The sequence below is a fragment of the Lutra lutra genome, chromosome 15 (genome assembly GCF_902655055.1).
Source record: "Lutra lutra chromosome 15, mLutLut1.2, whole genome shotgun sequence".
NCBI lineage: Eukaryota > Metazoa > Chordata > Mammalia > Carnivora > Mustelidae > Lutra > Lutra lutra.
Window position 1 is genome coordinate 28,384,927 of NC_062292.1, and position 17,283 is coordinate 28,402,209.

The 17,283-nt window shown below is 42.0% G+C and overlaps 1 protein-coding gene across 3 annotated transcripts in view; it reads right to left on the reverse strand.

The window, feature by feature from the left end:
- The window catches only part of DARS2 (aspartyl-tRNA synthetase 2, mitochondrial), a 27,922-nt gene continuing 10,639 nt past the window's right edge, over positions 1–17,283 (reverse strand). For all 3 annotated transcript variants that reach the window (XM_047705002.1, XM_047705001.1, XM_047705004.1), the window contains 9 exons: positions 17,196–17,265; positions 15,436–15,615; positions 14,270–14,377; positions 12,506–12,568; positions 7,765–7,917; positions 4,676–4,894; positions 4,350–4,460; positions 1,664–1,739; positions 1–682 (listed from right to left, as the gene is read on the reverse strand). In XM_047705002.1, coding sequence (XP_047560958.1) covers positions 468–682; positions 1,664–1,739; positions 4,350–4,460; positions 4,676–4,894; positions 7,765–7,917; positions 12,506–12,568; positions 14,270–14,377; positions 15,436–15,615; positions 17,196–17,265 — 1,195 coding nt within the window. In that variant the 3' untranslated portion in view covers positions 1–467. The remainder of the gene's footprint in view (positions 683–1,663; positions 1,740–4,349; positions 4,461–4,675; positions 4,895–7,764; positions 7,918–12,505; positions 12,569–14,269; positions 14,378–15,435; positions 15,616–17,195; positions 17,266–17,283) is intronic.

Below are 17,283 nucleotides of genomic sequence, written 5' to 3' on the forward strand. Positions count from 1 at the left end.
ATATCATGATGCTTCTCACTATATTATGCTTATCGTTGAGATATCACTATTTAGCTTCCTTTACAGGACTCTCTTGATGAGGCTGGTTGAAATGACCCCCTCATCAATTGACTAAAGGGGCAAGCATCTCCCCACATTTCACATGGTCTGATTACTGATTACCTCTGTCTCAAGTAAACGATCTACTATCCAGGTATGAAAAACATGAGAAAACACTAAGCTATTATATTACTCAGACAAAGGGCCATTTTCACACCTGTCCAGGTAACAGAAACTACACAAAAGTCCCAAACAAAAAATCCTAGTAATGCGTGTTATCAAGTCAAAATTAGATACCTTCTGTTTCTTTGTTGTGGTGAAGAATGTTGTCTGGATTCCTTCCCCTTGAAGACCTGCTCATCAGGCTTGTGGCAGCACTCTGCATCTGATTTCAGCCTTGGGAAGCCAAGCAGACAAAACTCAAAAGCTCAACTTTCTGGATGGGATGGCTGATTCAACAAGCTCTTTTCTGCTTCCGAGTCTGCTGGCCAGGAGACCTGGATATGATAGGGCTTCAGTTCCTCAGGAGGGAGAGAATCTGGGGCATTGCTCATGAGGTCGTGCCCCCTGAAGGATTTGGGGAAGGCTATGACATCTCTGATGCTTGGTGCTCCAGTGACAAGGCATATCAGTCTGTCTAACCCTGGAAGTAAAATACAAAGGTAACAGATGAGAGTGGAATCTAAGGTTGGGAGTGACTAAGTTTTTCCACAAAGGCTGTAGAGAACTTTTAAATAAGAATCTTTAGTTGCAGCCAAGCAGAGTTCCCTGCCTTTTTTAGGGAACTTCTGTGTGTTTGAAAGGTTCTTTTCTGTCTTATCCTAGAAAAATGCCGAGGATGAATATTCACATGCTCAAATGAAGTGACAGCAATTAATGAGTCCTTAGCAAGGGTTTTCTAAAGGTTGACAAAAACCAGGTGCTGTGCAGGGCACTCCAAGAACACAAACAGAAGTCCTTGCTGTTGAGTGCCTACAATCTAGGTAAGCTTCCGAGAATTTCTCACACTCCTCGTTTGATAAAACCAGCAAGGTGAGCAACGACGGCAGAAGGGCACTGGCATGTTCTTGCTCTCACACAAGCTGAATACTACATGGAGCAGTGCCTTCCAGTCGCCTATGAATGCGTCTGTGAGCCCCCAGGGACTTGAACAATATTGACTTAACACTGAAGTTTTATTCTATTAAGAAATCTTTCAAGGGATGCCTGGGTGGCTCAGTTGGTTAAGCAGCTGCCTTCGGCTCAGGCCATGATCCCAGGGTCCTGGGATCGAGTCCCACATCGGGCTCCTTGCTCCACAGGGAGCCTGCTCTCTCTGCCTCTGACTTGCTTGTGCGTTCTCTCTCTCTCTCTCCCTCTGACAAAAAAAAAAAAAAGAAATCTTTCAAGTGCAAATTATAAAGTTTTACCTTTAGCTGGTAAAGTACATATTAAAGTACATTTTAGAAGTACACTATATCAACGAAAGGAAAATAGAAACTTAAAATCTCACAGAATTCTTGGGCTCACACCCTATCCTTTTTATCCCCTCCTCTCCACCTCTGCCCCTGCCTGGAAACTGAGCCCAAATTTGAGACATAAGGTTACGGAATGAAATTTAGCTTGTCAAAGGACAGTTGTTTACCTAAGGCAATTCCTCCATGAGGGGGCGCCCCAAAATCTAAAGCCTGGAGCAGATGGGAGAGCAAGTTCACATCTTCCTGAAATTCAAAACAGAATTCAATTTGAATACACACTGAGGGTCCACAGTAAGCGTAGATGCTAAAGGGAAAAAAAACGAGTTAAAAAAAAAAAACCACCTTCAGATTGTTTACGGTTTTGCAAGAGACTAGGACAAGTCACAGAATGAAACATGTAGAGAGATGCCTGGCACACAATAACGCAGCCAGTATTACAGTGAGAATGGGGACAGGGTAGCACCCATCAAGGACATGGAGGTGTGGGCTCAGAAGGGTAGGATAAAAAGCAGGAAGTGTCCTATCACAGGGCCAAGGTAAGAGAACATTATTAAGAGAGGAAGAGCGTCTTCTCTGCTCAGCAGGGAGCCTGCTTCCTCCTCTCTCTCTCTGCCTGCCTCTCTGCCTACTTGTAATCTCTGCCTGTCAAATAAAATAAATAAAAAGAAAGAAAAAAAAAAAGAGAGAGAGGAAGAACGTCAAATGCTGGGGGGAGGTAGGACAGCTTGGGGGCTAAGAATAGGCCACTGGATCTGGTGGCTCTGCGAGTTAACTTATGTGGGGCAATGTGTGTGGAAATGTTGAAAGTGTGTCTGATGGTGGTTCTCTCCCCAGGCTACAGAGCTGAAACAAGAGGGGAGCTTTTTTTTTTTTTTTTTTTTTTTTTAAGATTTTATTCATTTATTTGAGAGAGAGACAGTGAGAGAGAGCATGAGCGAGAAGGTCAGAGGGAGAAGCAGACTCCCCATGGAGCTGGGAGCCCGATGCGGGACTCGATCCCAGGACTCCGGGATCATGACCTGAGCTGAAGGCAGTCGTCCAACGAACTGAGCCACCCAGGCGTCCCAAGAGGGGAGCTTTTAAGGAATGAATGCGAAAGCCTCACACTTACAGCCTTTCCTGTAATTGACCTGGGGTGGAGTAGTGGGGTGGTCTTTTTTTTTTGTTTGTTTTTAACAATTTCCACTTGAGGGCGCCTGGGTGGCTCAGTGGGTTAAGCCGCTGCCTTCGGCTCGGGTCATGATCTCAGGGTCCTGGGATCGAGTCCAGCGTCGGGCTCTCTGCTCAGCAGGGAGCCTGCTTCCCTTCCTCTCTCTCTGCCTGCCTCTCTGCCTACTTGTGATCTCTCTCTGTCAAATAAATAAATAAAATCTTTAAAAAAACAAAACAAAACAATTTCCACTTGATTCTGTTCCAATGCGCAGCGGGGCTGAGAACCACGGGTGGTGGGGAAGAGGCAGAAGCCATGGATTCTCACTGACTCATTTAAGAAGCTTGACAATGAAAGGAAGGAAGAAACCTGGTTGGGAAACTGATGACTGGATGCCTTGAGTTGGGAGGAGAAATATTATGGGACGTCGCAATGTCCTCAAGGCTGATGGGGGGAGTCTGTGGTTTGGAGTTCTCCAACCCTGCCTTCAGTGAAGTTCCTCCATCCTAGGGGCGCATGGGGGGCTCAGTCGTTAAGCGTCTGCCTCTGGTGTAGGTCATGATCCCAGAGTCCTGGGATGGAGACCCGCATGAGGTTCCCTGCTCGGTGGGAAACCTGAGTGGGGAGGGAAACCTTCTCCCTCTCCCACTCCCCCTCCTTGTGTTCCCTCTCTCACTGTGTCTCTCTCTGCCAAGTAAATAAGTAAATAAGTAAAATCTTAAAAAAAAAAAAGAAAAGTTCTTCCATCTCCCTCACACCTGTTAGTTAATCCCACTAAATAATCGCTCGAGATCAGACTCTCCTTGGACAATTTTTTTCCTGAAATCTAACCTGGCCCTCCATCGAATCATCAAGAAACTGCAGTTTCTTAGGCCTGCATCCATGGAGACTCTTCTTTTAAAAATCCTGATTATCCCACTCTCTGTCATATCTTATCACCCATATGAAATGATACAAAATTCTTTCAAGCCAGGCTCTTTCTCTAGCATAATCAACACTTCCATGCATTTCTGACCACATCATTTTTTGTGCAGTGTGGTGGTTCGGAGGTTAGGAGCTTGGGCTCAAGAGCCTCCTGGCCTGGATTCGAATAGTGGCTCTGGTGACTTCTGTGCTGTGTGACTCCGGGCAGATTATCAATCTGCCTCGGTCACTCATCTTTAAAATGGGCAGAACAGGGTAATTGTGAGGATTAAATGTGTCTGTGCATATAAAGTACTTAATGCCCAGCACACAACGGTCCCTACTAATAAACAACTATTATGATCATTTACTTTTCAAAGTCTTACACTAAAGGTAGAGAGACAAGCCAACACTATTCTCTATCTAGTGAATCTTTCATTCCTAACAAATTTTTTTTTTTTTTTTTTTTTTTTTTTTTTTTTTTTTTGACAGAGAGATCACAAGCAGGCAGAGAGGCAGGCAGAGAGAGAGGAGGAAGCAGGCTCCCCAAGAGAGCAGAGAGCCCGATGCGGGGCTCGATCCCAGGACTCCGAGATCATGACCTGAGCCGAAGGCAGCGGCTTAACCCACTGAGCCACCCAGGCGCCCCTCATTCCTAACAAATTAAAAAAAAACAAATCCCACAAACATTCTGGAAGGCAGCTATGCTCACCACTATACACATCAATGCTGGCTAGAACAACAAATATTCTGGTTAAAAACAACAACAACAACAACAACAGGTTAGAAGATGATGTTACCTTCAGTAAAGTTGCCAGAACGTAGTGCTGGAGCTCTGCGTCATGAATTCGGATAGAACCCCCGCCTATCTCACTGCCATTTAAAACCAAGTCATAGTGTTGGCTACGGACCTACAAGATTCACAGAGCCTTTACGTTAGGGAAAATTTCTAATTTTCAGTTCTACAGGTTGAAGACAGTGCAGCTACTCAGAGACAATGTATTTACTATGTGCTCAAACCCAACCACCTCTCTGAGGCTTCCAGAACTGGGTGAGACTGTGAAATCAGACCATCTTTGCCTTTGTTTCCCCATTTCCTTTTTATGTGGAAGAACAGATATGGTACCTTCTCGGGTTCGGTGTATAAGAGCTGCAGGTCACTGGGGTGGGGAGCAGTGAATGGGTGGTGGGCTGACTCCAACTCTCCGGGATTTTCCTCCTTGGGAAGAAAGAGTGGGAAATCCACAACCCAAAGGAAAGAGAACAGAGCTGGGTCACGTAGCACCAATCCTCTCGCTTCTAGAAGGTCGGCACATTCCAGTCGTAATTTTCCCAGCGCAGAGCACTGTAAACAGAAGATACGAATGTTGATTTAACCACTATGACAGAGTAAGCAGCAAATGACACAAGCTGGACTCTACAGCCAGGCCATCCTCTGAGAAGGGACGAGACGATTACTCAGACACTCTGAGCCTCTCAGGAGACAAAGAGCTGAGGATGATCGGATTGAAACATGGTTGAGAAGGACTGTCACACTCGGAAGATCGGGTGAGAATTTGGTAACACAGTGACAGAGGGCACAGACACCTGAGTCTGACTCACCTGGGCTGTATCTCGGTTTGGCTACTGACTCACTTCTCCACACTTTTTTCCGGAGGACAATGGAGAAAAACCATTGATCTACTCCAAAATGCTGCTGTGAACATCAAGTGAGATACCTACGGCGGCTGTTCTGTGATTATTCTCCTGACTGCTCCTGCGGGGTGCAGTGAGGCTCCAAGGGGTGCCTGGCACCCAGCTGATGGCTAGCAAATGTTGGCTATGATCAGAGGGGCAGTATGGGTAAGAGGTCCATTTAAGAGTGTGACTTTTGAAACCAGACTTCATAGGTTAGAAACCTGCTCCCTTACTGCCTGGTTGCATGTGAACACATTTCTAACCTCCATGCCTGTTTTCTTTCTTTCTTTTTAAAAAAAATATTTTATTTATTTGAGAGAGCAGAGAGCACAAGCACACGGGTGGGGGGACAGGCAGAGGGAGAGGGAGAAGCAGACTCCCCATTGAGCAGGTGTCCAATGTGGAGCTCGATTCCAGGACCCTGGGATCATGACCTGAGCCAAAGGCCGACGCTTAACCCACTGAGCCACCCAGGCGCCCCCATGCTTCTGTTTTCTGATCTTAGAATGGTCCTTCTCTCCCATAAGGTTGGCATGAGGATTAAATGAGTTAACGTCCACAAAGCACACAGAACAGTGCTGAGCAAACAGAAGTGTTCACTACGATATGTGGAGCTTCCCTGAGAAAGGAAACCATGCCTAGAAACAAGCACAGGGCCTATTCTAGCTTACATGTGCACCTGGGGCACTTGACCTGTGGCATATTCAGAGTGCTAATGCTATTTCTCTTGAGTCCAATTTTTAGTTCTTTCAAGGAGTCCTAGCAGGAATTCAAATGGCACTTTTCTGAGAGAAGAACACCATCAGCTTCACCTCATACCAGGGGAAAGCAGAATGACCAGTAAGTTTGCAGCAGGGTATTTATACAATACAAAATCCCAAGTTCTTTTGTAAGAAACTCATTGACAGTAAAATTTGTAGTTAACTGGTGCATTCCCCAGCAAGTTTATCGGCGCTGTTCATGACTGGTATTAAACAATAATGTTGATAAATGAATTCATTAAAAACATGACTGCAGGGGCGCCTGGGTGGCGGGTTAAAGCCGCTACCTTCAGGTTAAAGCCGCTACCTTCGGCTCAGGTCATGATCCCAGGGTCTTGGGATCGAGCCCCACATCTGGCTCTCTGCTCAGCACAGAACCTGCTTCCCTTCCTCTCTCTCTGCCTGCCTCTCTGCCTACTTGTGATCTCTGTCTGTCAAATAAATAAATAAAAATTAAAAAATTAAAAAAAACAAAACAAAACATGACTGCGGCATCAAAACAAATTTGTAATTAAATAGCTTTCTTTACCATTATGGCAGGTGAAGGGAAAGATGGTTCCACATTTATTTATTTACTTATTCAAAAGAAATGCTTTAAAATTTTATTTACTGACTTATTTAAAGTAATCTCTATAGCCAACATGGAGCTGCAATTCATGACCCCAAGACCAAGAGTCGCACGCTCTTTCGACTGAGCCGGCCCAGCGCTGGATAGTAGGTTACACTTTGCATTGAAACTGACCTCTGAAGCTTTTCCTTTGGAAGAAACAATGATACAAAAAAGAAGAAGGGACTTGATAAAGTATTAATCAAACACCACTGCTATAAAGAAATCATATTATACTTTAGTGCAAACATGAATTTATATCACACTTGACCTTTCCAATGTATTTTCGATATTCATGTTTGACTGACATTCTATCCTTCCGTACCTTTTACAGTGATCTCTATGGCTCAGTCCACTCCACAGATCTCCTGAAGGGTGGTGAGATGGCCAGGGCATGGCAGCACTCATCACCTCCCAGCAGCTGTTCCTGAGGAGGAAGGGTCTGGTCTTGACCAAGTAGGGCTGGAGATGTCTGCCAGCCCAGTAGCCTTCCAGCAGTCTGATCTCTCCCTCCACAGTTTTAGGAATGCATTATCTACAAAAGTTTGGGATTACCAAATCTTCCTAATCTACAAAACCTTCAAAGTGAAAACATTTTTTCACAGTCCTACAAGGAATACCAATGGCCTTTGACCTGAGTGGCTTTCCTAATCAGAGCCATATCTAATCTGTGTGAACAATGCCAATCATCACATCGTAATTATCACTGTGTGAGCAATTCCGATAGAGGCTGGGAGCTGATGAAGAGAACACTTCTTTGGATTTTTGTTTTTCAGTGCTTTTTAAGTGATTTTGTTTTTAAGCATTGTTTTTAAGTGCTGAAAGGTATTTATGAATAGAAAAACTCATATAGAGCAGCCCCATTTTATGAAATTAAGTCAATTTTAAATATGTATTATGTACACAGCATCAATAGCACAGCTGTTCACAGGTGGTGTTTCTTACTGCTTTCTTTCTTTCTTTCTTTTTTTTAAAGATTTTATTTGTTTATTTGACACACAGAGAGAGATAGCGAGAGAGAGAACATAAGCAGGGGAAGTGGGAGAGGGAGAAGCAGGCCTCCCGCTGAGCAGGGAGCCCCATGCAGGGCTCGATTCCAGGACCCCGGGATCATGACCTGAGCTGAAGGCAGATGCTTAATGACTGAGCCACCCAGTCGCCCCCTCTTACTGCTTTCTTGTGCTCCCCGGCAGTCAGCAGGACCACATCATCCTCTCGGATTTCCATTAGTCTGATTAGTCCTGATCTTTGCTCCTCCAGTATGGACTGAGCAACTGGAGAATTCCAGTTTCTACTGGCTTCTGGGAATACAGGTAAGACTTCCTGTGATAAAGAAAAAGACTTAGTTACATCTTTTTAAAAAGTGGGGGTGATTTATTTTTCTTGTCATAGAAAGATTTCTTGCTCCCAACAGGACACGAGATGATTTTCACTCCCTCCCTCAACCCCTTCAAACTGGTACTAGAGGAATTACAGATGTCATCTCACCATAATCAGAAACAAAAGGGAATAAAAGTTGGGGAGACACTGGCAAAGAGGTTTCTGCAAATCTGTGGCAGGCTGCAAATGAACAGAATAGGAACGATTACAGGGAGCTCTGGCCTGGAGCGAATGGAGGCATCTCAGCGCAGAAGGGACGGATTTTATCCTGCAGAAGCCCAGAGGGTAGCCTCAGGACTCCGATGAAGTTTGGATTCTCAGGGTAGGGGCCAGTGGCTCTGCTGCTCCCCCCAAACTGAACGTACCCATTCACAAAGCCCCTCCAAGGACCCTGTATTCCTAACCACTTAAAAAAAATTTTTTTTTCCTTTAAGTAAGCTCTACACCCAATGTGGAGCTTGAACTCAGGAACCTGGAGATAGAGAGATCAAGAGTTGAATGCTCTACCAAGTGAACCAGCCAGCTTTTTAAATGCCTCATTCTGGAAGGTGAGGGGAGGACGTTCCGGGAGGTCGGGGAGGACAGGTGAAACAGGTTATGGGGGTAAAGGCGTGCACATGTGACGAGCACCGGGTATTGTAAGTAAATGCCGACTCACTAAATTGTAAACCTGAAACTAATATTATACTGTATGTTAACTGACTGGAATTCAAGAAAGAACTTAAAAAAGAAAAAAACCCACCTCATTCTAAATATATACAATCAACAGTTACCATACATCAAAGAAATGCTGCAGTATTTAAAAAAAAAAAAGGACGCAAGAGGAAAGAGGTAGTTTAGGGACTGAATCCTCAAAGGCCCTCAAAAATATATTCTATCAATAAAACCAGAATAAAATATGGAAAAGAAAAAGAAACAGCTACTGGGACTGAAATATGATTGCTAAAATGAATCAACAGAAGAGTTGAAGAAATTTCTCAGAATAAAAAGGAAAAGAAAATGGTGAGGAAGAACACAGGGGAAAAAAAAAGAGAGAGACATATTAAGTTACAAAAGGAGGTCCAAATATGGCTAAAAGAAATTCCCAAAAAAAGAGACTAGAGGGAATGATGAAGTCAAAACAATCAGTAATAGAACAATTTTCCACAAATGAAAGACATGAGCCATCATATTGAAACAACTCCTATAGGGTACAACACATGAATGCAAAACGACCCAAACGTACACAAATTGAAATTCTGCAACATTAAGGATCAGGAGGCTGAATGCTTCCAAAGGAAAACAAGCAGCTTTGCTGTGAAGGAACACATTCGTGTCAGCATCAGGCTTCTCATCAGTAATAGCAGGTACAACAGAAAAAGCAATGCTTTCAGCAAGCTAAGGCTGTGCTAATACAGTAGCCACCACTCACACATACCTATTAAACTGAAATGAAATAAAATTAAAAATTCATCTCCTCAGATAAACTAGCTTCATTTCAAGCACTGGATGGCTGCCCTGGCTAGGGTCTACCATATAGGATGACGCAGAAGCAAAACATTTCCACGAACAAGGAAGGTTCTGTTGGACAGCACAGAGTGAGGGCTCTTGTGAAAGAGAAAGTGGGGGTAAGGGCAGAGGAAAGAAACTTCAAGCCTACTCCCCATTAAGTGTGGAGCTGATGCAGGGCTCAATCCCATGACCCAGGAGATCATGACCTGAGCAGAAACCAAGAGTTGGAGGCTCAATTAACTGAGCTTCTCAGGTGCCCTGGGTAGCATTGTTCTAAAGGGATGTGACTGCAATTCTGAATTTTATACTATACCAAATTAGTCATCAAGAGTGAGGTTTTGAACATAAAGACCTTTTTTTTTTTTTTTATTTGACAGAGAGAGATCACAAGTAGACGGAGAGGCAGGCAGAGAGAGAGAGAGAGGGAAGCAGGCCTCTCGCTGAGCAGAGAGCCCGATGCGGGACTCGATCCCAGGACCCTGAGATCATGACCCGAGCCGAAGGCAGCGGCTTAACCCACTGAGCCACCCAGGCGCCCCGAACATAAAGACATTTTTAGGCGAAGCAAGTGTATCTCTTGTGTGCTTTCTTAGGAAGTTACTTGAGGATCTACTCCAACACAAATTAGATAGAGGAAGATCTGGGATCCAGGGAGAGTGGCTTCTACTCAAAAGAGGAATGAAGGAAAGGTCCGGAAAGACGGCTGTGCAGGAGGTACAGAATAACTAGGTAAGGCCTGTGTGTGGAAGCCTTGTCGCTTATGCAGACGTTAACAGATCAAGTTTAAAATGGATAAGTAAAAACAAACACAAACAAACAAAAACACCAGTATGCAGATATATTTCTAAAAAACAGAGACATTCTGGCTGGTGTGGGACTGGAGTGATGTGAGCTAGAGCACACACTTATGCATCTCATTAATCCTTTACTACTTGTGTGTGTGTGCTTGTTTTTGAAGATTTTACTTATTTGTCAGAGAGAAAGCAAGAGCGTGTGCACAAGCGGGGGGAGTGGCAGGCAGAGGGAGAAGCAGGCTCCCCACTGAGCAAGGAGCCCAATGTGGGACTTGATCCCAAGACCCTGGGATCATGACCTGAGCCAAAGGCAGACACTTAACAGACTAAGTCACCCAGGCATCCTACTACTTGTGTTTTTAACTCTGTGCATGTGCTATATTGCTAAAAATTCAGACACATATTTAAAAAAAAAATCAAGTAAAAATAATACATTAAAAAAACAGAAGTGTTACCCATTTCTTCTATAAAAATCAGTTAATGAGAAATGGTAAAAAAGGAAAAAAAAAAAACATGTAGTAAGAGTTTCATGAACTGAAGGTTACTGAAGTTAACCTTCCGGCTTATTTCCTGGTCCTGTCGTTCCTAAGTGCAGACTCCAAACACTAGCAAGATAAAAGTAAAGAAAAAAATCGGAAGATCTAGAGTTGCCACTTATGAATTTTATCAAAGGCATAAAATAAACTTAAAACATTATCTGCTATTAGCATCATTTCATAAAAGAACATACATCTTTACAATAAAGAATAAGGAGAAGTAGAGGATAATTCTTTAAATTCATTTAACTTTATGAAAAGCTTTTTATATTGCTCTGACTTTTCTCATTTTGCCTTGACCCATTTTGGAAACCATTATCTTAATCTTTCTTTCTTGTTGAAAATCCCTTTAAGCCCGAGGTATGAGGCTTGGCTGTGGTGGTGGCAGAGGTGGGTGGTCCATTTTCAGTACACAAATACTGTGTTTTTACATGGTTATGATCCGTGTTTATATAAAATTCTGTATTTTCCTTTTCTTACAAATCATTACAATATCAATATATCCCCCATACTACAAACTCTTTGGAGACAAAGTTTTAAAAAAGGAACTTTAATCATATCAATTCCTTTGATTATACCTTAATTTATTTAAGTATTCCCATATAATTTCATCTTATTCCTATTGTAAAGGATACTATAATGAGCATACTCTCTTCAGATTTAGAATGTATTCTACAAAGTATGTCACAGAAAATTAATGACTCAGAGGACATGACTATTTTTAAAGTTACTGATTCCGAGAAGGCTGAGACAATTTCCAGGTCCAGTGACAAGATAAGAAAGGCCCGTTTGCCACTCCCACTCCTCTGTAGTTCAGTTCCTCCATTCACCAAGCCAACAACACAAAATGTGTCTGTCAAAGGTGGATTCAGAATTTTAAAAATTCTGAATTTTAAAATCTTAAAAAAATTTTTTTTTTTAATTTTAAAAATTTTAAAAAAGGTACAGGAAGAACAATGAATACAGGCTTCCTTCAAACCCTGGGCAAATGAGGCTCTAATCTAATCCTAACTGGATTAAAACTCCACACTTACTTAGTTTTAAAAATATTTTTACTTATTTGAGAGAGAGAGTGACAGAGTGTGAGAGCGAGAGAGAGCACCAGTGGATAGAGAAGCAGAGGGAGAAGCAGACTCCCCACTGACCAGGGAGAGCCTGACGTGAGGCCTGATCACGACCTGAGCTGAAGGCAGATGCTTAACAGTTTAACCAACTGAGCCACCCAGGTGCCCCTCCACATTTATTTTAAAAACTATGGTTGAGGGATGCCTGGGTGGCTCAGTCGGTTAAGCTGCTGCCTTTGGCTCGGGTCATGATCCCAGGGTCCTAGGATCAAGTCCCGAATCGGGCTCCTTGATCAGCAGGAAGCCTGTTTCTTTCTCTGCTCTGCCTGCCACCCTGCTTGCTTGTGTGCTCGCTCTCTCTCTCTCTGACAAATAAATAAACAAATACAATCTTAAAAAAAAAAAACAAAACAAAAAAACTATGGTTGAATTTTCACATTCTGATCAATGGTGATTCAACGGTCTAAGTCAAAATCTTAATAGAGTCTTGTCCTGGGATTAGAGGAACCTTAAAAGAAGAAAAGTAGAAGAATGGTCTGACATAGTAAGACCTCAAAAATTAGAGATTATATAAAGAGCTCAAACACTTACTAAAAATATGGAATCCCTAATAGGGAAAAAACAACTATTGTAATTAATTCCTTACCTGATTAAAATGGTCAGCTGCAAATTTTCTAATGGAGTCAAAGTCCTTCCTTTTTAAGTATTTCTGAAAAGACAGTAAACTCAGCTTCATAAACATGTCTATGGTATCAAATGGGCTACAAATACATTTTGTGTCCACCACAATAGGATTTAATATAAAATTTAATTTCTGCTTCCAAATGACAACATTTTAGAGCTTGTACAGGGCTTATTGTCCCCCTCTCCCCACAGTTATGTAGGAATCATTGGCAACGGCTGGAAATGTGGTCCACAGAAAAGCCTGCCTGCGGAATACGCAGGGATCATGTTCAAATCTTTACAACTGAATTGTGTAAGAAAAAATCATTTTCAGATCAGAAAGAGGACTCAGAATTTGCTTATTTCAGGTCACTTAAAATTCTTTGTATCTTACTTCTTTAAAGTTATCTCAATGCCTTTGTAACAAACACTAGGACTATCATCGTAACTAATATTCTCGGGGCACTAGACTAGGGATGGGAGATACGGAAAGGCAGAGACATGATTCACACTCCTGCACTTCTTATAGTCGGCTTGGGGAAGACTGGACATACTCAAATTGAGGCAAATAATACCAAGCAGTATATGTTAAACTGAGCTTACCTGAACGCATTCATTATGTCTGGACTAGAGTATGGACACAAATTACTTTCCACTAACCATACGAAGTGAATAAAAAGTAATGAGACTGAATTCTTATTCCCACTTTGAATACACTAATATGCTCAAGAACACAAAGGAGTCGTCTTTCAAAACAGTAATTTTATCCAAAGTACTTCCAGAAGCCCTCTTCTCACATCCTGCTCAAAGCAGGTGTGCTAACTACGGAAAACAGACGTGTCTCATCACCTCAGAGTCGGGGTCTGCCTAGCCCAGCCGTTCTTTCGCCTGCCCTCACTTCCCCTCGCTTTGGCTTTTCACATTTCCACCTCCTCGCCCTCCTGCTGTTATTAATGCAACTGAATGCAACCAAGACCAGAGCCCTCGGAAGACCCAGAACCAACATGCAAGGGCGATCCTGGAGCTGATATGGGCTGAGAGCCTTTGGGTAAACTGAGGCTGGAAGACATATGAATACTATTTCATGCTCAACATGAATGATCTCAAATGGGAATGATCTCAAATGAAGTAGAAGAGACTTTATAGCCTTTTTAAAAAAGATTTTATTTATTTGTCAAAGAGAGAGAGACAGAGAGAGACCCCATCAGCAGGCAGAGTGGCATGCAGAGGCAGAGAGAGAGAAGCAGGCTCCCCGCTGAGCAAGGAGCCTGATGCAGGACTTGATCCCAGGACCCCGGGATCATGACCTGAGCCAAAGGCAGCGGCTGAACTGACTGAGCCACCCAGGTGTCCCTTTATAGCATTTTTTTAAAAGAAAGACAAAAACTCTAGATCTTGAGTGTAAACTCACACTCACAAGGTTTTATTCTCTACTTTATATAAAAATATGTATTTTCTTTCTTTTTTTTTTAAGAAGCGGGGGAGGGGTAAAGGGAGAGAGAGAAATCTCAAGCAGGCTCCATACCCAGTGCAGAGCCCAACGTGGGGCTCAATGGTGGGACCCTAAGATCATGACCTGAGTTGAAATCAAGAATTGGACACTTAACCCACTGAGCCACCCAGGTGCCCCTAAAGATATATATTCTTAAAAAAAAGAACTGTTCTACTTGAAGTTTAATGTGCCAATGTTGAACATATTTACTTCCCGAATATATACTCTAGAGAAACAGAACTACGAGTCACTTACTGTTCCTTCAGAGACACGTATGGCTTTGACGGCTCCTTGGGGTTTACTAAGTGCGTCTTGAAGAAATCCAACCTTTGTATTTCTGAACAAATCACTAATATCTATGATCTATAATATGGGTAACAAAAAAAGTAAATAAATGTGAGGTAATTTTTATCTCAGAATTTTAAAAACAAGAGTCTAAAAAAGCAAGTAGATCTTATTATGTTAAACATTTACAGAGTGCAGTCAGTTTTTAATGGGTTGGGCACTATGACAGGAGTTAATGTACTAATGTATTGTTCATCATTATTAATTCATTTAATCAGTATAACAAAAGTATGAGATATGCACTCTCATTATCCCCATGTAATACAGGAATAAACCAAGCACGAAGAAGAAAATAACTCGGCCAAGACGACCCGGAGCTGGAACTTAACTCAAGAACTCTGACGTAATTAGCACCCCTATTCCATATTACAAAAGAAGAAATAAGACGTGGTTAAGTTGGCAGCTGTAAGCAGGCAGTTAGAACATTCTGTGTATTTTTTTCATCCCAAGAATCGAACACTGCCTATTTATAGATGAAATGAAACTTTGATTTCTAAGGAATTTGCACTGAGAACTGAGATAGAGAAATGCCAACAGCATTATAGACATAAAGGGTCACTGCTTTCTAAGAGCAAATAAGGAGAGGCTTGTTAATGGAACTGCTCCATATAAATCCTACTCTTACCCCTAGTTAAAATATGTATAGATCTCAATAATTTGAATAAACATTTCCATATACTTGAGCTCTTTATAGGCTAGGGAAAAAGAATAAATCTTAATCATTTGTCTTCCAAGTGCCAGTTTAGCTTAAGAAAAATTAAAGAGGAAAGAATAGTTGTTTTTTTTTCCTTTCAAGTGACCATTCATGTCCATATAATTACCTTAAGTTGTCAATAATAAAAACTTTATGGCAGGAACACCTTACTCTTGGAAACGGTCTTGGAGCATAGTAGATAGGACAAAAGTACTGTAGTGCTAACATGCTTTTATTCTCTCTTGCTCTAGCTTGGTAACAAGCTAAGGTAACAACAAAAAATATGATTAACAATGTGTGTAACTGGTTGTAAATTTCCAAGTGGTTTAACAGATCGCAGGACGATGGTAGGACAGAGTCCTGGAAAAGTGAAGAGAAGTACCTTCATCCCAAAGCGAGTGTCAGGTTTATCAGTTCCATAGCTGGCCAATGCCTCAGCAAAAGTCAGAGAAGGAAAAGGAACCACCACAGGATCTTTGTCACTGGGCCAGGAATACTGGAGCAGGCCCTCAGTTAAACTCCGGATTCCAGTCTGGTCTACAAAAGACATCTCTATGTCAATCTGAAACCAAAATAACACAGGGAAACTAACTTGGACAGTCACAGTAGTAATATGTACATATTTATACATTCTGCTGGTTTCAAGTTACCACAGGATTCTGCACATAAATACTTAATCCATGGATGGGGGTTGGGAGGATATACTGCACATCTGTTTTGTGTCAGGCATTTTCCTAATGCTTTCGGATCAACCTGTTTAGTAGTTCCCATCACTCTCCTCATGGCTTAAGGCTCGGAGAGGCTTTGTAACTTAACTGTGTACATGTGGTTAGTAAGTAGTGAAGCTACACTTGACCCCAGGTGTGTCCAACTCCAAAGTTTATGATTTTTGCCCCTTTACCACACTGATTAACATGCAATCATATAAAAACCAAATCATGACAGCTTTGATGAGTCAGATTAAATGCCAACATACAGAAATCTTGGCTCTTAATGTACAAGGGATTTGTTTTAAAGAACTTTATCCTATGGTGCCTGGGTGGCTCAGTTGATTAAGTGACTGCTTTTGGCTCAGGTCATGATCCTGGAGTCCCAGGATGGGGTCTGCATTGGGCTCCCTCTCTCTGACCCTCTCATGCTCTCTTCTCTCTCTCTCAAATAAATAAATAAAATCTTTTTTTTTTTTTTAATTTTGGTTTTTGTTTTTTTTTTTTTTTAAAGATTTTTTATTTATTTATTTGACAGAGAGAAATCACAAGTAGGCAGAGAGACAGGAGGAAGCAGGCTCCCCGCCGAACAGAAAGCCCGATGCGGGACTCGATCCCAGGACCCTGAGATCATGACCTGAGCTGAAGGCAGCGGCTTAACCCACTGAGCCACCCAGGCGCCCCAAATAAAATCTTTAAAAAAAAAAAAAAAGAAGAAGAACTTTATCCTAGCAACGCCATTACAACACTGCAGGAATCTTTGGCATTTCTTAGTTGATGATCATAAGCGTTCTAAGAAGGACACATTAAATGAATCAAAAATTAAATAGTGTCTCAACTGCAGGTTTGTTTAATTAAATATCTGATGGATAAAATGTGATGAGAAGTAAAGCACTGGCACACATTAGAGCTCTTGTGGGCTTGGTTCCAGACTGCTGCAATGAAGCAGAATCACAATAAAGTGAGTCAAATTAATTTTTTGGTTTCGCAATGCCTATAAAAGTTAGGTTTGTACTATGCTGTAGTCTATTAAGTGTGCAATAACATTATGTCAAAAAATATATGTACCATAATCAAAAAATACTTTATTGCTAGGAAATGCTAAACATCATCTGAGCTTTCAGGGAACCACATTCACTGATCACTGATCAACAAAACAAATACAATAGTGAAAAAGTTTGAAATATCCTGAGAATTACTAAAATGTGACACAGAGACACGAAGTGTGCAAATGCTGTTGGAAAAATGGTGCTGACAGACTTGCTCTGAAGGGTTGCCACAAAGCTTCAATCAGTAAACAACACAACGTCTGCAAAGGACAATAAAGCAAAGTACAACAAAACAAGGTCTGCCTACATATAAAATTACTGCCCGGTCTTGAACTACTTGGCTGGAGCAAGGCTGACCAAGAGACAGAAGTGAGTACACGCAGTACCTGAGTAAACTCGGGCTGTCGGTCTGGTCTCGAACCTTCATCTCGGTAACATCGGGCAACCTGAAAATATCTACAATTGAAAAATAAC